This window comes from Vulpes lagopus, chromosome 21 (genome assembly GCF_018345385.1).
Source record: "Vulpes lagopus strain Blue_001 chromosome 21, ASM1834538v1, whole genome shotgun sequence".
Taxonomy (NCBI): Eukaryota; Metazoa; Chordata; class Mammalia; order Carnivora; family Canidae; genus Vulpes; species Vulpes lagopus.
Window position 1 is genome coordinate 7,592,350 of NC_054844.1, and position 24,130 is coordinate 7,616,479.

Below are 24,130 nucleotides of genomic sequence, written 5' to 3' on the forward strand. Positions count from 1 at the left end.
CAGAGGAAGAAAATCCAGGTCCTTTGCTACTCCATGGGTTCTGGCAGGATGCCCATCCCCTCTACACCCCCATTGCCCTCCTCTCCCCAGAATCCAAACTGACTCCAGACCCTGAGCCCCTGAGGAGACAGCCCAAGAGCCTGAAACTCATTTCTCAGTAGACTACATTATTTTCTCTCTTCAGAGGGGCCCTGCCCCACCCTCCCGCCACTACTCTTCAAGCAACAAAGCCAGTACCCAGTCCCTTCAAAAAACACACAGTGGCCAGAGATTATAAAATGTGTATTAGATTTCATACGCAGTGGGGACACCAGCCTCACAGAGGTTAAGAGTTCCAACCCTGTGCCAACAGCAGTAAGCCACCCCAGTCTAGTACCAGCAATTCATCTAAGACAACACTGGATGGCTGCTGCCTCTGGACTGAGATTTTCTCCTCTTTGCTGGTGGGGGCTGGCTGGAATCAACGGGGGACATGGCGGGAGTCTCAGGTCCCTTGGGGGTGCCATTCTGTTTCCGGAAGGCAGCTCTCTTGGAAGGCTGTGCTGGCAACTGCTGCTTTACTTTCTTGGTCCCTCTGGTGCTTCTAAGGGGCTGATCACAGTCCTCAGGCTTGAGTGTGTCCTGGGTCTTGGAAAGGGATAGCACAGGCACTTCTGTGTCCGTGCCCTTAGGAGGGCCATTCGGCTTCCGGAAGGCAACCTTCTTGGAGGACAGCAGCGTAGCTGATTGTTGCTTTAGTTTCTTAGTCACCTTTGGTCCCCTGATCTCTTGAGCTGGCTGACTGCTGTCCTGGAGCTTGGAAGAAGCTTGGGACTTTGTGTCACAAGATACAGTGGACAATCCTGAGTCTGTCCCTTTGGAGAAGCCATTCTGCTTCTGGAAAGAGGCCTTTTTGGGATGTTGCCGTTTCTGCAACTGCTGCTTTGCTTTCATAGCCACTCTGGCCTTCTTGGCAGGCTGGCTGCTGCCCTCAGGTTTGGGGGTCACCTGGCCCTTCACCTCAGGCAAGTCTAGGCTTGTAGGGGTGGAAGCTGCAGAATTTCCTAGGTTAAAATGAAACATGTGGTTTAAGAAAATGGGCCTCACCACTGGTTCCTGATCATTACTAGAGGAAGTTAGAACCAGTATCAAGATAAGGAAACTGCCTACTAATGACCAAATATGCCACGTAGTTGGCATAAGAGTACACTATCTTGGGATCCCTGGGTGGCTCAGCGGTTTAGAGCCTGCCTTCGGCCCAGGGCCTGATCCTGGAGACCTGGGATCGAGTCCCATGTCGGGCTCCCTGCATGGAGCCTGCTTCTCCCTCTGCCTGTGTCTCTGCCTCTCTGTGTCTCTCATGAATGAATAAATAACATCTTAAAAAAAAAAAAAAAAAAAGTACACTATCTAGATCCGTATTACTTAATATTACCTGGCCTTTATTTAAGTCACATCTGAATCTTGTATTAGAGAAAGGGATCAAAAATAAACAAATAAAAAGGAAGAGATTATCCATCCTTGGGCAAAAAGGTTTTCAGAGGAAGCTGTGCCCCCTTCAGGACAGGTCACATGACACTCTTGAGGAGGAGGTGAACCTTGAATAAACTGAGGCACTGGGCTTTTTCTTTTTTAATCAAAGACCAGTCTGAGGGTGTTTTTTGTTTATGTAGATTTTGATGAGATGCAAGAAAATAAGTCATACACAGCAACTAGAAACAGGCTAGTAAGGCACAAATGAGAAATGACATTAAATACTTTTTTTTTTTAAGATTTTATTTATTCATTCATGAGAGACAGAGAAAGGCAGAGACACAGGCAGAGGGAGAAGCAGGCTCCATGCAGGAAGCCTGATGCAGGACTCGATCCTGGGACTCTAGGATCACACCCTGAGCTAAAGGCAGATGCTCAACTGCTGAGCCACCCAGGAGTCCCTAAATACGTACTTTTAAAGTTACAGCAAGGGCAGCCCCGGTGGCTCAGTGGTTTAGTGCCACCTTTGGCCCAGGGCGTGATCCTGGAGACCCGGGATCGAGTCCCACGTCAGGCTCCCTGCACAGAGCCTGCTTCTCCCTCTTCCTGTGCCTGTGCCTCTCTCTCTGTGTGTGTCTTTCATGATTAAATAAATAAAATTAAAACAAAAATAAAAATAAAGTTACAGCAAATTTTGCTAGTTCTTACGGTTTCCCTTAACGTTCAGATGTGACTTTCGTGAGGACCATTATTTATAAAGAAAAAAAATTGCAGTCATGCGACTCAATCTCAGGATCAAGAATTCAATTCATATTGGGCATAGAGATTACATAAATAAGTAACTTAAAAAAGAAATCAACTCAGTCACAGTTTGTATTCAGAGAACTCACTTCTCCCTCTTCCAACTAAACGTAGGTTTAGGGACACCTGGGTGGCTCATCGGTTGAGTCTCTGTCTGCCTTTGGCTCAGGGCATGATCCCGGAGTCCCGGGATTGAGTCCCACATTGGGCTCCCTGCATGGAGCCTGCTTCTCCCTCTGCCTATGTCTCTGCCTCTCTTTCTGTGTCTCTCATGAATAAATAAAATCTTAAAAAAAAAAAAAAAAAGACTAAACCTAGGCTTATAGCCCAGCTGGCAGAACTCTGAAGCCTGTTCCAGAAAACCCCACCCTTCTCCGAGATCTAGGCCAGACTCAAGATGGTTGAGAAAAAGATCTGCAATTAGTGTGATGGGCTCAAAGAACCTCTAATAGTCCAGAGGAGTCTTGTGCCAACCCGGTGCTGACAATGCTGGACCTCTGCTGAGGTCTATTACCAGGAAGGCAACCCTTGGCCAAGAAGGAAAAGAAACCACAACTGCACTGGGAATGCATTTAGTGCCCAAAGACTGCAGCCACTTGGCAGGATCAAGGAAAAGGTTCCCAGCTGCACGAATTCTTTAACATATACTCAAATGGGGTCCAGGCTCTGGAACGATTCTGACTGGAATGAAAGAGGCAGAAATCCCTCCCTTCCCTGCAGTCATAAACCTCCTAAAAGGTAGAAAGAGCAAAGGTGGTGAAGAAGGGCAGAAAGGGCAGAGTATGCTTACCTGTCTGGGACTGGGGGATAGAATTAGAGAATTTCTTGAACTTGGCAATAAAGAAACCATCCATATTGTGGGTATGAGGGTAGAAGCGGCGGGTAGAACGCAGGGTAGGGTGGAAGCGCCTTTCTCGAAAGCGAGTAAAACCCTCCTGGCCAAAGTCTAAACCTGTGGGCACCAACCGCACGTTCCTCTTTTTCAGGGCATAGTCTACCACCCACTCATTCTCTTCCACCTGGATACATCAAGGAGACAAGAAGAGAGAAGGAAAAGTAGAGCTGGAGCTGAAGGGAGCTCTAAGGGGCCAACAGCCTCCTGGCCCTGTCCCCTGAGCTCCGCCACAACAGAGGCCTCACCATGATCGAACAGGTACAGTATACAAGGTAGCCTCCTGTCTTGGAGGTAGCATTGACGGAGTCAATAGCACTCAGGAGCAACTCCTTCTGAAGGTGAGCACAGCGCAAGATGTCCTTCTCATCCTATCCCAAGGAGAGACCGATAGAAGGGTGTCAAAATGTCACAAGCCAGCCTCAGGAAAAGAGGTGAGACTCCACCTCTCATCCCTGCTTGCAAGGACTAGGCCAAGACTTCTCAGCCAGCCCCCACACTCACTCTTAGCCCCACCCCCCCAACACCTCACCTTGTTAGTCTTCACGGCTGGGTCTTTGGAGATGACCCCAGTACCACTACAAGGAGCATCCAAAAGTACTCGGTCAAAGCCCCCCACCACCTGGGGAAAAAGGATAGGTTAATTAGGTGTTTTTGGTGGTCCATATCACACCATTATTTTCCAGGGGCAAATTTCAACACTGAAGTCAAGAAGGGGACAGGCAAACTAGAAGACACACAGAGGGGAGCCACACCTTGGGAAACTGGCGCCCATCGTAGTGGCTAATGATGGTGTTGGTGACTCCCAACCGGTGCAGATTACCCACGACACTCTTGAGCCGCTCAGCATTGGCATCATTGGCAAGAATCACACCTGTGTTCTTCATCAGCTGGGCTGAAGGGAGAGAGGCATGGTGCTCACCAGCCAGCCACCCTCCAGCCCAAAAATCCATGTGAAGTGGTGAATTCTCACCATTTCAAGGCAACTTTAGTGTGAATAGGCCTCCTCCCCATGGTCTACAGGACAGATCTAGACCTGCACTCTCTGATGAGTTAAGACTGCCAGTGTGGTGTTTTTCAGTTACCAAGCATCTTTTTGGTCCTCCAGACTAATTTACTTAAATGATAATAGCTTAATAAAATGACTATAACTAGCTATATACTGAACACTTTGCTAAGGACTTCTAAAACATAACTCAACCCCGACAATTCAAGTATAATGTAACTGCCAAGCCAAGCACAGTTGCCCCATTTCACATAGTAAGACAAGACCAGAGGCTTGTCTGTGGTCATATGGGCACTTAGTGGTACAAGGGGCTGGAACCCAGGCCAAATCCAGAGTCTGTACTCTTCACTTTTCTGCTAGTTGCTTATGCACTGTTTTCTTGAGCACCAGAGAGTCAACGACCTCATTTACTTAGAAAAGCAGAGAGCCAGATGGCTCCTACCCTTGCCTGCCTTTCTCATACCTATGTAGCTAGTCTTTCCTCCAGGGGCACAACACATGTCCAAGATCCGTTCGTGTTCTTGGGGTGCCAAGGCCATGACTGGCAACATACTGGAGGCTCCCTGAAGCATATAGTACCCAGCCAGGTACTCGGGGGTAGCACCTGTGGAGGAGGACCAGTCAGTGACATGCTGGGACAAGGGCAGGGGCAAAGAGGCTATGGGGCAGGGGATACTTACCAATGGGCACAGAAGAATCATATACCACTAGTCCAGTCTTTGACCACTTGCCCAGAGGATCCAGGTTAACTCCACGGTTAATTAGCGCCTGAAAATAAGAAAGATAAAGATTTTATAACCTCGTAGGCTACCGTATCCAGAAAACAGGTGGAAATATAAAAATATTGTTCTACTGAGTTACAACAAAATCGTCATAGACTCTTTGACTGCAGCCTCTCCTATATCACCCCATGACGTCCTTTCCCTTAGCCTTAGGCTCTAACTCAAGGCCTGAACTCTATCTGAATGGAGCAGACTGCCAGCTCTTGTCCTTTGGTTTCATGGAACTGAACTCTGATGTTCCAGTAGGCTCAGTCCCCCTTACCACTATAAAATATAACATCACCGGCTATAGCACATTAAAGATAAGGATCAGGATCCCTGGGTGGCACAGCGGTTTGGCGCCTGCCTTTGGCCCAGGGCGCGGTCCTGGAGACCCGGGATCAAATCCCACATCAGGCTCCCAGTGCATGGAGCCTGCTTCTCCCTCTGCCTGTGTCTCTGCCTCTCTCTCTCTCTCTCTCTGTATGACTATCATAAATAAAAATAAAAATTAAAAAAAAAAAAAAAAAGATAAGGATCAGGTAGGTTACATTCACACCAGGAAGACTACACACAGGGTCCTGCCAGTGACCATAGAACACCAGTATTTAACATAGGACCCCTGAACCCTCTAAAACGGTGAGTTTAAAATACTGTTTGTGCATGTGTGGGGGCAAGAATCAGTTTCACCAGCCCCTCAATGATCTAAAAAGCAGGTAACTCCCATTTTGTTCTGAGGCAGAACTTTAATCCTGATGCAGCATCTCAACCCTGTCACAGGGAGCACAAGCTGAAGGGACAAGTTCCCACTTCAGAGTTCCCGGGCCCCAAGCCAGTCAGATAAATCCAGTATGACACTAGGCCTACCTGAGTTTGCCTTTGGATCATGCCTGACCAAGAAATGTTTAGGTACTAACAGCCCACTCCTCAACCCCCATCTAAGTCAGTTAGGGGAGTTTCTGTGGTTAGAAGTCAACACCCCCCTGAGATAACAAAACAAAAATCTCAAAATCCATCCCTTACCTGAGCGAGGTCTCGACGTCGGGTTTTCAAGGTATTGGTCCTGAGGGTGATGGGCCGAGGCACCTCATTAGCTTCTAAAAACTCCACCAGCTGGGAAAGCAAAATGGCAGGGAGCAAGTCAGGCTGGCCAAGGAGTTTAGCTGGAAGAGGAAAGAGGAAGGAGGATGCCTTCCTCACACATGGTAAGATTGAGAGGGTGAGAAAAGAAAAGAAGGGGCATTAGATTAGCACTTCAGTACCTCAGACAGAGGAAAAAGGTCCATAAGCTTGCCAAGTAGGAAGTCTCCATAGGAGTAATAAGTGGCCAGATCCTTCTGAAGCCGGTGCAGATACTCAGAACGAGACCGACCTTCCTCCCGCTGAGTCCCAAAATCACGCAGCACTCCCACTATATCCTGGATGCGCTTGTGAATCCGTTGCAAGTCTGGAGCCTGGGCATGTGGATGTGTTAAGGAACTGTAACTGCTTCATGATGTCCAGAGCCTGGAAATCCCCTCTCACAAGCACCTTTCCCCTACCCCTCACCCAGCACTGGAAGGATATCCTGCTCCATCTCCCCAGGAAGGGGCAGCACAAAGGACTCCTCCTCATCCACATTAATCTGTAAGCCCCCCTCTGTCTCATCATCCTTTTGGGGGCGTGACTGAAGGGACCCTTTCTCCTCTTCCTCCTCAGTCTCCTCCTCACTCCACTGGCCCCTAGAAACAGGTTCAGAAACAAGGATTCACAGAATAAAACAGACACCAGCTCCTCCCTCAATTCTTTCACCCCAGCTGTTGCCTGGTCTCCATCTTAAGAGTTTCTAAAACTTACCCAGCCACAGCCTCCTGAACCTTTTGCTTCTGAGCAGCCCTCTCAATGGGCAGCAGCTGAAAAAAGAGACAAGGGGCTAGTAATGCAAAGCCTACCCTCCTACCCTCCCAGGTAGTATTTTATCTCTGTATTTTATCATTTCCTAAATGCAAAAGTACACTCTCAGAAGCATGGAACCTAAAGAAGTGAAATGTGAGATTGGTACAGTTTTTTTTAAAGATTTATTTATTTATTTATGATAGACACACACACACACAGAGAGAGAGAGAGAGAGAGAGGCAGAGACACAGGAGGAGGAAGAAGCAGGCCCCATGCCAGGAGCCCGACGCGGGACTCGATCCTGGCGCAGGACTCAATCCCAGGACTCCAGGATCGCGCCCTGGGCCAAAGGCAGGCACCAAACCGCTGAGCCACCCAGGGATCCCCAGATTGGTACAATATTGACCGTTGCTGCAACTAAGTAACGGATCAAGGGGTTTCACCAAAACTGTTCAACTTTTGTGTGTAGTTCCCTTCTCCTTAAAAAGCTCAGAACCTGGGGCATGCCTGTGTGGCTCAGTTGGTTGAGCAGCTGACTCCTGATTTCAGCTCATGTCAATGATCTCAAAGTAGTTAAGACTGAGCCCCACTCAGGAGTCTGATTCTCTCCCTCAGCCTCTCTCCTGCTCCCACACATGCATGTGCTCTGTCTCTCAAATGAATAATTTTTTTAAAAGCTTTTATTTATTCATTTGAGAGAAAGAAAAAACACAAGTGCATAAGCAGGGGGGAAGAAGCAGACTCCCCATTGAGCAGGGAGCCTGACGAGGGACTCGATTCCAAGATCCCAGGATCGTGACCTGAGCCAAAGGCAAAACTTAGCTGACTGAGCCACCCAGTGCATCCTCAAATTTGTTTCCTGCCCTTTCTCAGTCACAGATCACCAGGACTTTCATAGACATAATAGCCAAATGTTAACTTATTAATTAGTTATAAGCTTCTTTACACACTTTATACACTTTATAACTTAGCGTATAAAGAAATTAAAATTTACTTAAGCATATTGGGTATTTTGGCAGCTTCCAGAGTTTGGAGCATTATAGTCCACAGGGTGCCTGCAAATCTCCTGATAGTAACTCTGTAGAGAAAAGGCAGTCTAGGAAAAAGGTGCAAATGTGAACTTTGTTTTCATAAAAAAAACAAACAAAACAAAAAACAAAAAAAAAACACCTTGTATCACCTGAGAAGTTTTCCTAACATATTCATATACTAACTATATAATAATACATAAAGAACCCCTCCCTTTTTAAAAGTAATCCCTATACCCAACATGGGGCTTAAACCTACACTCCCAAGTCCAAGAGTCCCATGCTCTACTGACTGGCCAGCCAGGCAATCCTACATAAATAACTTCTTAAACCCTAGTCAATAAATCTGTCCATACTCTGGATCCTCCTCTGAAACAGAATTACTAGGTCAAAAGGAAGAAACTCTCCAAGGTTCTCAAACACCAAATGCTTCACTAAAAAACTATGTATGCTCTCTATTCCCCTCAGTGGGGCACTCAAGTATCCACCTGACCAGGTCCTCACCAGCACTAAGGAGTCTCGTATTTCAAAATGATCAATCCTACAGCTTTTCTACACTTTTGTGTGCATTGAGCAAACACAGATGACAGGAAAACAATGATGGAATGCTAAAACCCCTTTTCTCTACTCAGCTCATCCTTGTCACTGAGTCTCAAGGACCCGGAAAGACTAAAAGGCAAGGATCCCTTCCTTAACACCCAGAGAACTAAAGCTCACCTCTTCATCTTCATCCTCGCCCTCTGAGTCGGAGTCGGCGCCATAGTCATCTATCATATCAGCATCACTGTCCTCAGAGCCCCAGAGGTCCCCCTGGTTCAGCACACCATCCTCTTCAGAGTCTTCCTCCTCCACCTCTTCCTCCTCACTGCTATGGGTCAGTGCTGGATGCTTCTTGCCTTGAGTACCGTGATGCAAGGGCTGGGCTCCCTTCTTACCAGGTGTCTGGACAGCTCCTCCAGAGATTCCTAAGGATTTGAGGAATTCTGGACTGACGGCAGCCACACACTGATGGAACCTACACTTTCTATTCCTAAAGATGTCCTGTTTCTTTCTCTCCAGAAATGCCAAGCAAGGCCTTCCCCACCCAGAACCCAGCAGACTCGTTATAGAGCACACAGCTCCTATACTCACTGACCTTTGGGTAGTTTTCCAGGCAATGGTTTGGTCCCAGGGAACTTATGCATCACAAGGGATTCAGCAGAGCCCAATCTCCTCTTGGCTGCCCTGAAAAGAAGTGAGGAAATGGAACATACCTCTAGGCTCTGCCACTGAAATGTGACAGTCCCCAAACAGCCCTTTCCACATGTGATCATGGGACTAAAGATAAGCAGTACCAATTCAATCCAGGTAAACCTGCACAACCACACTCACCTCTTCCGAGCACGACTAGATAGCCTCTTAGAATTTTCATCACCAGCTGTATTTTTTAAAAAAAGAGAAAAGCAGAACAATAGGTTACAAAGAAAATGAAAAAGAACATTAGAAGAGAGGGGTGCCTGGGTGGCTCAGTGGTTAAGCGTCTGCCTTCGACTCAGCATGATTCCAGAATGCCAGGATGGAGTCCCACATCAGGCTCCCCGCACATAGCCTGCTTCTCCTCTGCCTGTGTTTCTGCCTCTCTCTGTGTCTCTCGTGAATAAATAAACATATCTTTTTAAAAAAAATTAGAAGTGAAAATAAACGTAGAGAAAAAATACACTAATTAGGGGCATCTGGATGGCTCAGTCCGCTGAGCTTCTGCCTGTGGCTCAGATCATGATCTCAGATCTCAGGGTCCTGGAATTGAGCCCTGAGTTTGGCTCCCGGCTCAGCAAGGAGTCTGCTTCTCCCTCTTCCCCTGCTATTCCCCCTGCTTGTGCTCTCTCACTCTGTCAAATAAATAAATAAAATCTTACAAAAAAAAAAAAAGAATACACTAATGAAAGGGAGTAGATTCTAATTCGCTCCACAGAGCTTTACAAGGAGCTGGATGAGAGATGTAAAGGAGGTGATCTATATGTGGTTGTTCATCAATTAAATCCAAACTGGGCCTCCCTCCAGACTTCTGATTTCAGTAAATAGTATTACCATCATTCTGGTAACAAGAGAGATTCAAAATTAATCTTTTCTCTCTGGCCTTGGACCTGGTTTGCTGCAACATGCCTAAACCCCCCAAGAAGGTCTGAATTGGGGATGGGATGATAAATATGGAGTAGCCTGTGGTGCCTGGACCTATACCACCACTTCTGCTGTGGCAGTCAACTCTGCCATCAGAAGACTGAAGGAACTGAGGGACCAGCAGAAGCTCCACCATCTGAAACACTGCTGGTCTATAACAAATGGATTTATGTGACAAAATTGTCTTCTCTTCTGGTTTTTTTTTTTTTTTTCTTTTTTAGGATTTTATTTATTTACTCAGAGACAGAGAGAGAGAGAGAGAGAGGCAGAGACACAGGCAGAGGGAGAAGCTGGCTCCACGCAGGGAGCCCGATGAGGGACCCGATCCCGGGACTCCGGGACCATACCCGGGACCGAAGGCAGACGCTAAACCGCTGAGCCACCCAGGGATCCCTTCTTCTGCTTTCTTTTATTCTCAATTTAATCAGTGACCAGCCACAGATTTTACCTTAGTAACTAGTTTTCCATACATTCTCCAAAAAATAAAAAGGCTTAAATGCCAGCCCTGTCATTTGCAAATGCCCAAGCTGCTTAACCTCTCAACATTCATTTCCTTCAGAATGTCTCTTTCACAAAGCACTAAGAGAATGAGGTGACATAACATGTCCAACAGATTCAGTATAGTGGCTAACACTTTTGAAAGATTTTAGAGGGGGAGAGAGTGTGCATGAACAGGGGGAAGGGAAGAGAGAAAGAGAATCCTCAAGCAGACTCCCCGCTGAGCAAGGAGCCTGATGCAGGGCTTGATCCCACAACCCTGAGATCATGACCTGAGTGGACATCAAGAGTCTGATGATGTTTAGGGCAGCCCGGGTGGCTCAGCGGTTTAGCGCCGCCTTTAGTCCGGGGCCTGATCCTGAGGTCCCTGGATCACGTCCCACATCGAGCTCCCTGCATGGAGCCTGCTTCTCCCTCTGCCTGTGTCTCTGCCTCTCTGTGTGTCTCTCATGGATAAATAAATAAAAAATCTTAAAAAAAAAAAAAAAAAAGAGTCTGATGTTTAACCGACTGAGCCACCTGGGTGTCCCAGTGCTAGCACTTTCTAGTATCTCAAAAACCTGCATCTTTTATCTAATGCCCAACACAAACTACCTGTCCACTCTTCTGTCATCCCCAGCCTTCCATGCCATAGATTATTCACCATATGGGAATCAGATCTGTGCCTTCCCATGCTCACCTCCTCCACAAAGCAGTTGATGTGAGTGGTCTGTTCCCTTTCCAAGTTCCACTTACTAAAACATCAACCATTTTCCAAAACCCAGATTAAAATCTTTTTAAACTCGAAATGCGTAGGTCTTCTAATAACCTTACTCAGTATTAACCTAGTATTAACCTGTACCTCTCATTGCATGGGTACTTGGGTCCCTGCTGCATCTTCCCTAATTTCTAAGTGCTGATGATAATAAGTGTTTCATTCACACTTATTTTTATTTTTTTGAGAGCGAGGGTGGGATGGGGTGGGTAAGGGGAGAGTGAACCACTGGGTGGGGAGCCTGCTGTGAGGCTCCATCTCACCACCCTGAGATCATGACCTGAGCCAAAATCAAGAGTGGGACGCTTAACCGACCAAGCCACCAGGTGCCTCCATTCATACTGGCTTTCTAAAAACTCATACAACAAACTCTGGTTTCTCTTCAAATGTATAAAGCTAGTAACTCATTCAAAGAAAATTCCCCTTGAACAGAAAATAAATACAGAGACGAGAAACGGAGGAGAATGTGCTTCAGATGAAAGAACGGTGCAAAACCTAGAGGCCTGGGAGGAGAGGGGGGGCCCTAAGCCTTACCTGCAGGCAAGAATCTAGCGAGTTCGGTCTCAGCACCCTTCTGTTTCCGAGCCTTCCGGCCCGGTCCGCGCTTCTCCTTCTTCGTGGGGTCCAACTTGCGCCCCATAGTTCTGGAGAAAAGAAACATGGGAGAGGACAGAGTCGCGTGTGTTGGAAAGGGAAAGGGAAACGGAGACGGCAGACTCAGCGTATCAGAGTGGGGCAGGGCACCCTGGAGCCTCGACCCAGCACCTCTCCCTCAACGGACCCTCACGGCAAGCCCAGACCTCCATCCCACGCGCGGCCCGGCCCGGCGCGGCCCTCGGGTCCCACGCCGTTTGTACGGCGTCCCCCTCGCAACGCCCCAGTCTGGATCAGTGCAGTCACCCTTCCCCGACTTCCACACCCGCGCGAAGGCCGGGCTCACCTGAAACAGGCTCCAGGCCCCAGAGGTCCGGGGGAGCGGCGCGACACTCCACGTGCACCCCGAGGTCACGGTTCCGACTCCGCGCTCGGAGGAAGCGCTTCACGCAGGCGCACGGAGGCGCGCCGACCTCGCGGCCCGCCTCTTCCGGTCCCTTCCAGTCCGCCGCAGACCCGGAACGGACTGCCGCCCTGGGAACGCGCTGGGCTGGCGGCGGGGCCCGCGGGGAGATTCAGAGGCGGACCGCTTGTCACTCTCCGAGGCCGAGAAAGCGAGGAGGACGGAACCGTCTTCGACTTCCCGCCCTTCCCGCAAAGTGTTGGCTTCTTGATTCACCGCAGATTTCAGCGGGAAGAACTGGTACCTCCGAGCCGCCCCACCCCTAACCAGGACGCGGCGGCGGCCCTCGTGGCTCGCTCCACCCTCCTTCTAGTCTCGGGATCACGGAACCCCATGCCACTCCCCTCCTTCCAGCCCCTTTGACCAGGAAAGCCACCTCTTCGGCCCCACAGACCCCTGCTCAGCCCGTCGAGGAAGGTCTCTGCCTGGCTTCACACCGCCAGAGGCTGAAGGCGGCCTCTTGGGTCCTCATTTCACACAAGTTAACCATACCCTGCAGCCTTCTTTCGAATAGAAGCGCTAAGGCGGTGCGCTTAGCAGCTGTTACAAAGTTTTCCAAGCACTTTACTAGTTTTATCTCCCCACCTCTATGGGAAGAGATCTTTATTTTATGAGACATCTACAGCCCAGTAAGTTAACTTTCTCAGCTCACAAAGCTATGGAACAGCAGCACAGGGTATGAACCCAGGTCTAGTTTTGTAGCTCATTTTCCAGGTGGTGGTCGGTCATCCTGGGTCCCGAGCACCTAAGGCACAACAAGCACACGGAACATGGCTCTTCTGTAGGATACCCGACACACTCACCCACCTTCACCTACACCCACACTGAACCAGAGCACTAAAATACAAGGAAATTTTTATTTTCAATTTTCATCAAGAAATTTGCTGTGGTTTTTATGCTTTTGGTTCTTTTCCTTTTTTTTTTTTTTTTTCCACTTTATTTCATTCTAGCTGCTCAGTGGCTGGAGCCGCTGGGTTCCTGGTATTAAAAAGATGCCAACAGAGGTAGCTGTGTCTCGCCCAGGGGCCCGGCCCACTCTGAATACCCCAAAAAAGGAGAAAAAACACAAAATAAACCAACAAAATAAAACCAAAAGGAGGAAGAAATTCAGATCATTTTCTTCAAGCCTGGCGGGAACCCACAACAGTTTGTGTGTAACAGGCGTTACAGTGGGGAGAAGCCAGGACCCAGAAGAAGGCCAGCCCGCCAGCTCCCTGCAGATGGCGCCGGCGCTACTGCTGCTTGTCTCTCCAGCAGGAAGGGCACCACTGCCCCTCACTCCCCCCTTCCCCAGTGCACTGGGGGCTGTTCCTTTACAACACGGAAGATGGGGCAGAAGGAAGGAGAGGGTCTCTCAGGCCCCCCGGGGAGAAGCTGGGCAAGGGAAAGTGAGGAAGGTCACTGCTCAGCGGTGGAGGTGGTATCATAGATCCAGATCTTCACTGCTGCTGGGCTACCTATAGGAAAAAAGCCAAAGGAGTCAGAATTCCAAACCACAGGATCTACCCAATCCCAAGGGAACTCCCTGGTAAGAGCCCCACCTGCCCAGTATATGAAACTCGGGACCGAGAGCAAAGTTACAAGTTCCAGTATGGCTCTGCTGAAACAGGTGGCCAGAAGACAGGGGTCTACCTGCTGTGGAGTAGGTTCAGGTGCTCGGTTTGCGAGGCGGCTGAGAATGTTACGCTCTGACATCTGTAGCCTCACAGCAACTGGGGGAATCCGGGCAATAGTGGCTGGGAGTCGAGTCACATCAGCTTTCATGTCACTCAGCAGTTCTTCTAACTGTTTCAGAACTGCACAAGGAAATACAGAAGGTGAGCTGTGGTCGTCAAGACTGAGAACCTTCTTACCCGGCCCCTCATTACTTCTCAGTGACCAAGCGAGTGATGTGCTGGAATGCTGGAGTACTATGCTCCAGTACTGGAGTACTGTTTCTCTGGAGTCCCCTGACCAGCCTCCGCCACACTCAAATTCTTATTTCTCAGATTCCAGTTTCAACTGTCCATGATGCTATGCATCTTTACATTCTTGAACCCTCACACTAACCTTGCTCCCTTACTGCTCCTATTTTTTCCACTCCTTGAGAGATTTCTATTGTTTCCTTTTCTCACCATCTTTCCTCTCCACCTTTTGGAGCTCTTCCTTCCTGTTTATATCAGCCTTCTTTCCCTCATTTCGCCCTCCACCCCTCTTCATGTTTTAACTTTTTTTTTCCCCAAAGACTTTATTTATTTATTCATGAGAGAAACAGACATAGGCAGAAGGAGAAGCAGGCTCCCTGTGGGGAGCCTGATGCAGGACTTGATCCCAGGATCACGACCTGAGCCCAAGGCAAACGCTAACCACTGAACCACCCAGGTGCCTTGAATTTGACAGGATCTTAAAACACCAGAAGTTACCTCTACAGTAAGCCAGTAACACCCTATTATTCCGCTTTGCTTTCTACCTCCAAGAACTTGAATATATTAAGAGCCAAAGAACTAGTGTCCTGGATTGCCCCTAAGATACTAGCTTTCCAAGGAAGAAGGCAAAGATCCCCAGCACATCCTAAGCACCCAGACAGAGGGGCTCTAAAAATGGTTTGGAAACCAGGAGTAACTATGTGTGAGGGAGAGATAGCAGAAGGAAGCTGAGTCAGTAGGAGGCAGGGGAGCCACTGGCTACCTTTGTGCAGGACCGCATTGGCTGGCTTGTTTCCTGCCATTGACTCCTTGGACAAGTGCTGGTGACTCTCCGCCAAACACTCCACCTCAGCAAAGCGCGTGTTTAGGGCCATGGAAGGGTGGGAGGGGTCTTCTGACATGTTCAGGTAAGCTGCCCGACGCAGCTGTTCCTCAATCACCAGGGCTTGTTCTAAGAGCTGGAGAAGGATAAAGAGCAGAGGGGAGTTGCACTGACGCTCACTTTGCTTCCGATGGGCCTTTCCCAATCTGTAAAGAAACTTACAGATGGCTCCCCCAAACCCAAGCCCTTCAACACTGTGTTTTTTAATCCCCATTTGGAAATCCATGTTTTTAAAACTCTTTGCCCTTTATGAATTCAGTTATACAAAAATGTTAAATATCTAGAAAATAGAGCAGATAAAAAACTAAGATCATAGTAATTGCACCTCCTATAGATACTTGTTAACGTGTTGAGGTTCCTAGCATCTGTATTTTTTATGTAACTGAGATCACTCTGTACACCTGTTTTCACTCAAAGTTCCATAGAACTTTGTAGAAGTTCTAATAAACCTTCCTTTATTAAAACTGCCCTTGATAAAAGATGATTTTTTAATGATTGCATGATAGTCTGTCCTATGGATATACCTACCACATCATGTTGTTTAAGTGGTTTTATGTTTTAAGAGTATTTGTTTCTTTTGTCTCCGTATCTTACTCCCATTCCTTTCTTTCCCAACAAGCAGTGCTTCTAATATACTTACCACATGGCTTTGTGCAGGTATTCCTGAAAACTGAGTATTGTTTCATGTGTGCATTTCTAATTTACAGAATGTTGTTGTCCTGTACACATAAAAACCTTTTATTCCTTTCCCCACTTTAGATCTTTTTAAAATGTTCAATTTATGTTGTTCTATCATATATATTTCATTCCTTCTAACTGTTGCTTAAAATGCTCCATGTGAATCCACGTTTTACCTATCTACACTCCCAGTCGATGTCCCAGGCAAGCATCTAGGTTATGTCCAGGCCCCACCACCAAAAATCATACTGCAATGAACACTTACACGTGTCACCTGATGGAGCTATGTAAAAGGTTCTTTGCAATATATTCCAAGAGACAGAATGTTGATTCAGAAGTTATAAGACTTAATTTGCTCAAGTATCCATCCACTGGTTCTTAAAGACAATAAAGCCATTAGGGGTCAGGAAATAGGACAGTATGAGAATAATGGGCTATTGTTTCTTCTACAAGATGTGTTCCAATGAGCAGAGTAATTTATCCCCAGACTGACCAAGCACCTACTTTCAATCTACATGCCCTGTTTTCTTCACCAACTGCCTCCTGTCCCAAACTATGACCCTTCCCCAGGATCATCAGCCCTTGGCTTGCTGTTCTTTTAAAGCACTCCCTTAAGTGATTTCTCCTCTCCCAGTTCAGCCAGCCCCTCCGTACAAAGGATCTGATGCTTTTCGAACCTGCATTTCAAGCACTGAGTGTTCTGATCTCACTCATGTATGATCATTCTTTGATCCCACGTTTGGGGCGGGAGGATGGGTAGAGGGAGGATATTAGCACTTTTCTAAAACTGAACTTAACTCTTTTCTACACACTGCTCCGTCTCCTCACTTCCCTGATCTGCCAATGATAATTTTTCTCAGCGACTCAGGCTCAAATTTTAGTTTTTAATCTCAAATCCATTAAGTCAAGAGTCAGCAAACTATGGCCTATGGGCCAAATCTGGCCTACTGTCTGTTTTTTTATGGCCCAAGAGTGGTTTTTTACATTTTTAAATGGCTGGAAAAATAGTTTGTGGCACTTTATGAAAAAAAAACCATAAAGTTCAAATTTTCATGTCAGTAAATAAAGTTTTATTGGAACTCATTCCCACTTGTTTATAACCTGTGGCTGCTTGCACACTATGACAGAGTATTTGCAACATGTGTATCCCTCAGAGCCTAAAATAGTTATTATCAGGCCCTTTAAGAGAAAAGGCTTACTGACTGCAATAAATCAGTAAATCCTATCAATTATTTGGTATCTGATTTCCTTTATTTCATCCTTTTCTTTTTTTTAAACATTTTATTTATTTATTCATGAGAGACACAGAGACATAAGCAGAGAAGGAGGCTCCATGCAGGAAGCCTGATGTGGGACTCAATCCCCGGACTCCAGATCACACCGAGCCAGACAGATGTTCAACTGCTGAGCCACCCAGGCATCCCGCCCTTTTCATTTTCTACAAAAAGCATCACAGCCCAGCCTTACACCTCCTGACTATATGACAGTTCTATAATCTTATGAATGTTCTATTTCCATTTCCCTTGGTTGTATTATAACTCTTCACAAACCTTCAATGGCTGCCCAACTCTTATCAGGTGCCAAAAACCCACCTACTAACCTCTACTTCTTACCTTGCTCTCTAATCTACCTCCCACCATCACCCAACACAAGTGTTTTCTACAGCCCACTGGGCTGTTTCCAAACTCTGTAAGCTCTGCTGCCTCTAGGCCTTTGCCCTACTTCATCCTGTTGATTCAAACAGCCTTCTGCTTCTATCCAGCTATTTCTATGACATTAATCAAAATTTAATTCCAATGCCTTCTCCATGAAGCTATTCAGGAGCTCTCTCTGGATTCCCCAAAACTCCCCCCTGGAGAACTTTCATACGGAGCTCTCCCAATACATAGAGTGGCATTCATTTGATCACACATTTGCCTCTACCTTAAACTAAAAGCTCCTTGAAAACAGGCACCGTGCCTCATGTCTTTGTCTTTGTATCCTTGTGCTACTCACTGCTTGGCACATGATGTCTAACGGTTAGTGTACATTTCTTACTCCCCCAGTGATACTCAGCTTAAAACCCACGACTTATCCACTGGTACCCCATTTTGACAGTCTACACACAAGTTGCCCTCAACATACATTTGCTGAATTCCAGACGGAGACTCCTCTCAGTCCTGGGCTTACTAACCCTAGTGATTCTGAGAATGAAGCTCTACCTTCACATCTCCTCTTTGCATCCACCCCACACACCCCTTTATCCACATAGGCTCTCTCAAACCTAGGGAAAAAAAAAGTACCACTAGCCCACTGACAGCCTTCCCTCTTCAGAGATCCAATTCAGTCCTACCTCTCCATCTTTCCTAACACTCTAACCTATACTGTTCCCCTGATATATCCATGTCATTTATTAGTTTACATTTCTTTTATTTATTTGTTTTCTTTAAGTAGGCTCCATGCCCAACATGGGGCTGAAGCTCACAACACTGAGATCAAGAGTCCTATGCTCTATTGACTGAGCCAGGCAGGTGCCCCTTCTTCTGTGTCATTTATTAGGCACAGTCATCTTAGGCCCTTAAAGAGCTAATCTTCAAGTCTGTCCTGTTGTGTTTTTTTAATTTTTAATTTACTTATTTTAAGGAATCACTACACCCAATATGGGGCTCAAACTCACAACCCTAAGATCAAGATCACGTGTTCTCCAGACTGAGCCAGCCAGGTGCTCCTGTGTCTTTAGTTCTAATATTTAAGACACTTGGGAGCAATACAAAGAGTTAAGTAACAGGAGAATGCAATAAACAGCATGGCTGCATGAAGAGACACCCTCCTCTACAGTCCCTTCTGCACTACAAAGGCTGTCACTTCAACACTATATTCCTCCCTATCCTGCTCACCTTGAACCTTCGGGCTAGAAACTTATTCTTGATCTCTAAGAAATTGCCACGATTCATTTCACCCTTGAAAGGTTCATTGAGGATGGCATAGCGTGGGTCATTCTGGATGTCCTGCCACCGGGCATAGCCATGGCTATTGGAAAATTGCTCAGGAAAAACAAGACAAGGAAAGCAGAAACTTCAAACAGTAGGACCTTCAGAACCCTTTACCAAGAACCTCAGCCCAGACTCCAGCAAAGGATACTTTATGATGCCAGCCAGCAGCCAGTAGTCGTGCCGCCGATGCCAAATCTCGTAAGTCTTCTTAGTGACTGTGGCTGCCCGCTCCTCATTCTGCCAAAGGGAGTGCAACTCTGAATAGGAATTTGGGGAAGGTGGAGAAGAACAAGAGAGGCAAATATCTGTAAGAATTCAAAAAGCTATTTATTCCTGGCCCACAGATGCCATCTTAGGAGTAGGCCTCTGGCTTTCTAACATAGAGTCAGGAATGTGCAATCAACTTGGCAGTCCCTTATCTGGTAGAGGTAAAATCTTTGTATCCTGGCCTCTGACAAGAGCCCTACTTTCACTTCAGATCCTTCTAAACCCCAGTTGGTCCCTCAATGTCATACCGGTAAAACCACCATCTGCGATGTTGAACATGAAACGTTGTTTGATATTTTTTTTCTGCTTCTCATCATTCAGGTCCTTGGGGGTCTCTCCATTCTGAAGCATCACCTCTTTTTTCTCTTCTTCTTCTTTTTTCTCTTCTACAGGATATGCAGAAAAAAAATGTCAGCTCCAGACAAAAGCATAGCACCTTGGCCCTTACCTACAGCATTATATGCTCTAAGCACGCAGCCACCTTCACCCTTTCTCCATACAGTTATTTCTCAAACCCAGAAAAATGTCACTGGCCCGTGACAATCATATGTAGGGACAGATGGAGTCTTTTAGCTTGGGATTAAATAGTTATATGGGTGTGAGAAGCCAGGGGGTGTACCAGAGATAAAGTCCTTGCATCTAGTTTTAGAGTCCTTTTTAGTCACGATCAGCTTCGCCAAACACTCACCTTTGTCCTCTACCACAATGGGGGTCAGATCTACTGCTGACTTCTCTTCTACCTTCTCCACGTCAGCAACACCTGGGGGGAACAGATGGGATTTGAGAGTATATAAAGAACGTTCTGGGGTGCCTGGCTGGCTGTCATTAGAGCATGCAACTCTTGATCTTGGGGTTGTGAGTTTGAGCCCCATGGTGGGTACAGGTTACTTAAAAATAAAATCTTTATAAAAAAAGAAAAATAAAGAAGATTCTCCTCTGTCCCACACCATAGCCAACTGGAACAGTCTTAACCCCAAATCTCAATGACTAACATCATAAAAAATGTCTTAAGGAATTAAAAACCCTCAATATAAAATCAAGGGTAGGGGATTCTCCAGGGTGTCACTTCCTCCTGACCTTTCCTTAGCCCAGCTAGAAGTACCTAAGTTTCACAGGGATCTGGATGTAATACTTGGAAACATGGATACCTTTGGGCTCTGTCTCCATTGGTTCCTCTGTTCTCTCCTTCACCTCCGCCTTTTCTACTTTCTCCTCAACCTCAGGAGGTTCAACAAGGACTTTTTCATCCTCTGAGGCAGGGGCAGGGGGTTGTGTACACTTCAAAGGAAAAAATACATAAGTTGAGGCAGACAGGCCAGCAACTGAAAAGATGAATGGGCTTCTTCATTTATCTTCCGTATGGCATCCGGTCACCCCCATCTCTTACCTCAACAGTGGCCTCCGGAGCTGTAGATTTAACCTCCTTTTCTCCTTCTACACTCTCTTCTTCTTTGAGGCTATTCTCCTCTATTTTTATCCCATCCTCTGCAGACCAATAGAAGGCAATTAATTAGGAAGAAAGTTCTAGATCAGAGAAAAGGTCATGCCTTCTCAGTTGGTCTTATCTTAAATTGTCCTCTCGTGCCTTTAAGAGCCAGCCCTATTCTTAGGACGGCTCTCCTAAACTGAGAGGGAGATTGCTGTGTGTCCTGCCAGACTCCTCTGTCAGAGCTGAACACAAGGGAGCAGAAGAAACACTGGCAAGGACAAAAAAAAAAAGAACAGAAAAGGACAGACAGTACAGACAGACTTACCAGCAGGTGGGGCAGGTGCAGGGGTATTGGGTTGTGTGTCCCCTGGAGTGGAGGGTGTAGGAGTCTTTGGAGAAGGTGACCCTGGCTGGGACATTTTCTTATTTTCTTCTACTTCAGCAAGCTCAGGCATGCTCCAACGCCCATTGACATGTTCAAACTCCTGAACCTGTAGCAATGGGACAGGAAGGTGAAGACCAATTTCAGCTCTAGGCTCCTCTCCCGTTTGTCCTCTAGTTTCCCGTAGAAACTCTGAACAATGCAGAGAGGCTTAGGGCTCACCTTCTTTCGAATCAAGGACATGACACCAATCCTGGTAAGGACATGCTGGCGAGACAAGCCTTCTCGGGGGACACCATCAGCAAAGGTCTCAGCCCCATCTGCTCCCGGCTCACATAAATGTCGCATGAAAAGAGATACGTAAGCCCTGAGCAAAGAAGTGAGAAAATGAGTTCAACAGCAATCAGGCCAACTCCTAGAGGAGATCTTTCCACCAAACAACTCTGGCTCCATCTTAAGATAAAGCCTGCCATCACACTGAAGGCCAGTTCTCCAGAACCCACACCATGCCCCAGGTTCTCCTCTAGGGAAACTAGGAACACAAGGAACCCTATTACTAGTGGTTACACCGACCAACTTCAACAGAGGAACCTGCCTGTTTCCCTGTGCAGCCTTGACTAGTACCATGGAACCACCAGAGATCAGAAGTTCTTGCTCTACCATCAGTTGTTCCAGCTCTCCACTTACTTGAACTCTTTCTCTGATTTGCCTCGCAGATCTCTCACAAGCCACTGGGTGGTAAAAGCATCCTGAGGTGGCATCCCATACCGCATAATTGCATTAAGAAAGGCTTTTCGCTGGCGAGCATTAAAGCCAAGTACCTAGAGGAAGGAGGAGCCTAAGTGAGAGGGAGTAGGCCTTACTCCATCGATGACCAAGTATCTAGCACTCACCCACCCCACCTTAGAACCAAATGGCACTTACTTCGATATTTCCACCAACACGAGCCAACAGAGGAGGCAATGGCTTATCTTTATCATTCCGCAGGCCCTTACGGCTGGGCCTGCGGGGAGCTGCAAGAAGAAAAGGACATGTGAGTGATGCTGGTAGGGGTGTGAAACAAAGCAATATTTAAAAAGTCAGCAGAAAGGCAAAGCTCTCACCTTCTGAACGTTCATCAAAGTCTTCATCACCTTCCTCTGAGGCCACTGAATAATCGGACTGGTTGTCGGACTGGTCGTCCTGCCAATCTGGAGGGAGAGAGGGCAGATGAGCGGGGCCCACTGCTCTAGTGGAACGGCCCATGGGTGGGGGGCGGGGCCGGCCACACACACCTCGGTCCTCCTGGGAGCCATCATTGTAGTTGACCTGTTTACGGATTCTTTTTCCTTTGCCCAAATTTCGGGCTAGATCTTCTTGCTGCTGCTCATAATGGTGCCGCAGCAATTTCTCCCAGTAGTCAGGATCCACACTTTCTTCCTGTTTTATGATTTCTCGTTCTACCTCCTCTTCCTCCTGGGACAGAGGGAGGGCCAGGACTCAGGGGTGCTGAAGTCAGCACCACCAGCTACCCCTGGTCCTCACAGTTCCCATTCTACTAGCTCCTTTTCAGGACTGGGCTCTGAAATACTTTTAGTGTGCCTCTTTGGACCTAAGAACTTAAAAGGAAATTTAATCGACAGGACATCGCTCATTACGTAGAGATTAGCAGTCAACATAACTAAAGAAAAACGTGAGATGATGCTGTTATCACAAGAGAAGGATGAAGAGAGTATGCTTTCTTCTAACCCCCTTTGCAGACACCTATATGGTTGGGAGGCAGCAAAATGTAGAGAAGAAAGGTTAGCAAGGTAGGATGGAAGGTCTTCTGAAATACTGTAAAAGACTTCATAAGACATAAAGTAGAAGAGTCATAAGCTCTTTTGTTCGTCGTAACTTCATTTAAGTTTGCCAACTGTGTGCAAAAAACAATCCAGCAAATTATACAAACATATCCTCTTAGGTCCCAATAATGTTTATGTTCCTCTGAAAGTCTTTTATTTTCTTCAGACACTTCAGGACCAGCAACTGATTCCAAATCTCTTACATTAGTACAAAACCACTACAAACAGCATACTAGCAGAAAACACCTAAATGTCCATCATTATGGAACTAACCAAATAAACTCCTGGTGATAAGAAGTGGGCAAAATGGGTAAAGAGGGTCAAAAGGTATAAGGTATAAACTTCAAGGTACAAACAAGTCCTGGGAATGCAACACACAGCACAGTAACTACAGTTAGTAACACTGTATTACATACTGGAAAGCTGCTGACAGTAGATGTTAAAAGTTCTCATCACAAGAAAAAAAAACAACAACATATAACCATGCATGTTAACAGATGTTAATTAGACTTATCATGGTGATCATTTTACAAAATATATAAATATCAAATCAATTTGTTGCACACCTGAAACTCACGTTAATTATGTACCTCAATTTTTAAAAATAAATCATGGTACTTCCAAATAAGGATATATATTATACAGCCCAAAAAAGGGGGGGGGAGTGGGGAGGGGAGAAAGCTGGCTGGCTCAGTCAGTAGAATATGCAACTTTTTTTTTTTTAGATTTTTATTTATTTATCCATGAGAAGACAGAGAAGCAGAGGGAGAAGCAGGCTTCATGCAGTGAGACTGATACAGGACTCATTCCAGGACCCCAGGATCATGACCCTAGGCCAAAGGCAGACACTCAACCACTGAGCCACCCAAGCGCTCTGAACATGCAACTCTTGATCTCGGGGTTGGAAGTTTGAGCCCCATGGTGGGTACAGACTACTTAAAAAAATAAAACTTTGTTTTTTTTTTAAAGAGGAGGGAAGGTCTTTATGTAATAATTTGGACTAAATCTCAAAGATTCATTTATTCATTTTAAAAATATCTTATTTACTGAGAGTGCAAGCGGAAGAGGTAGAGGAAGACAGCGAGCAAGAGAAACCCAATAGGTTCCCCACTGAGCACAGAGCCCCACACTGGGCTTGATCCCAAGACCCAGAGATCATGACTAAAGGCGACATCAGTGGGGATCCCTGGGTGGCTCAGCAGCTTGGCGCCTGCCTTCTGCCCAGGGCGTGATCCTGGAGTCCCGGGATCAAGTCCCACATCAGGCTCCCTCCATGGAGCCTGCTTCTCCCTCTGCCTGTGTCTCTGCCTCTCTCTCTCTGTCTCTCATGAATAAATAATTAAAATCTAAATAAACAAATAAATAGTGACATCAAGAGTCAGATGCTCAACCACCCAGGCACCCCTAAATCTCTAAGATTTATTAAGTGGACAAAACCAAAGTACATTATATATAACAAATTCTACTTTGTGTTTTTTTTAAAAAAGGGAAGAGCGCCTGGGTGGCTTAGT

The 24,130-nt window shown here is 46.6% G+C and overlaps 2 protein-coding genes and 1 non-coding gene across 9 annotated transcripts in view; all 3 read right to left on the reverse strand.

Annotated features, from left to right (window-relative positions):
• Positions 1 to 265: 265 nt before the first annotated feature.
• Positions 266 to 12,676, reverse strand: NOP2 (NOP2 nucleolar protein). Its single transcript, XM_041735482.1, has 16 exons — positions 12,165 to 12,676; positions 11,759 to 11,868; positions 9,187 to 9,232; positions 8,951 to 9,039; positions 8,533 to 8,780; positions 6,749 to 6,804; positions 6,479 to 6,633; positions 6,175 to 6,374; positions 5,936 to 6,025; positions 4,832 to 4,919; positions 4,615 to 4,755; positions 3,901 to 4,040; positions 3,678 to 3,767; positions 3,394 to 3,516; positions 3,044 to 3,272; positions 266 to 1,043 (listed from the first exon to the last, which is right to left on the reverse strand). Exons 2-16 carry the CDS (start codon positions 11,862 to 11,864, stop codon positions 388 to 390), a joined length of 2,457 nt encoding a protein of 818 aa, XP_041591416.1. The 5' UTR covers positions 11,865 to 11,868; positions 12,165 to 12,676; the 3' UTR covers positions 266 to 387.
• Positions 12,677 to 13,119: 443 nt separating this feature from the next.
• CHD4 (chromodomain helicase DNA binding protein 4) overlaps positions 13,120 to 24,130 on the reverse strand; it is a 29,244-nt gene continuing 18,233 nt past the window's right edge. For 3 of the 7 annotated variants that reach the window (XM_041735479.1, XM_041735481.1, XM_041735476.1), the window contains exons 26-40: positions 22,071 to 22,251; positions 21,900 to 21,986; positions 21,721 to 21,809; positions 21,484 to 21,617; positions 21,019 to 21,163; positions 20,740 to 20,905; positions 20,373 to 20,470; positions 20,134 to 20,263; positions 19,674 to 19,745; positions 19,234 to 19,371; positions 18,867 to 18,975; positions 18,623 to 18,755; positions 14,946 to 15,144; positions 13,914 to 14,077; positions 13,120 to 13,738 (exon numbers count right to left, since the gene is read on the reverse strand). In XM_041735479.1, coding sequence (XP_041591413.1) covers positions 13,721 to 13,738; positions 13,914 to 14,077; positions 14,946 to 15,144; positions 18,623 to 18,755; positions 18,867 to 18,975; positions 19,234 to 19,371; positions 19,674 to 19,745; positions 20,134 to 20,263; positions 20,373 to 20,470; positions 20,740 to 20,905; positions 21,019 to 21,163; positions 21,484 to 21,617; positions 21,721 to 21,809; positions 21,900 to 21,986; positions 22,071 to 22,251 — 1,863 coding nt within the window. In that variant the 3' untranslated portion in view covers positions 13,120 to 13,720. Of the gene's footprint in view, positions 13,739 to 13,913; positions 14,078 to 14,945; positions 15,145 to 18,622; positions 18,756 to 18,866; positions 18,976 to 19,233; positions 19,372 to 19,673; positions 19,746 to 20,133; positions 20,264 to 20,372; positions 20,471 to 20,739; positions 20,906 to 21,018; positions 21,164 to 21,483; positions 21,618 to 21,720; positions 21,810 to 21,899; positions 22,252 to 24,130 lie in introns of all 7 variants that reach the window. The other 4 variants (XM_041735480.1, XM_041735477.1, XM_041735478.1 and 1 more) reach the window with 3 other exon arrangements.
• On the reverse strand, positions 20,556 to 20,695 carry LOC121480465. Its single transcript, XR_005984983.1, has one exon.

What these genes read in the sequence shown, in the direction of transcription:
- NOP2 (XM_041735482.1), bottom strand. Translation starts at nt 11,864, where the DNA reads ATGGGGCGCAAGTTGGACCCCACGAAGAAGGAGAAGCGCGGACCGGGC. An exon ending in GCCTGGAAAACTACCCAAAG is followed by an intron (nt 8,781 to 8,950) that starts GTCAGTGAGTAT and finishes TCAAATCCTTAG; the next exon opens with GAATCTCTGGAGGAGCTGTC. An exon ending in AGGAAAGACTAGCTACATAG is followed by an intron (nt 4,041 to 4,614) that starts GTATGAGAAAGG and finishes CTCTCCCTTCAG; the next exon opens with CCCAGCTGATGAAGAACACA.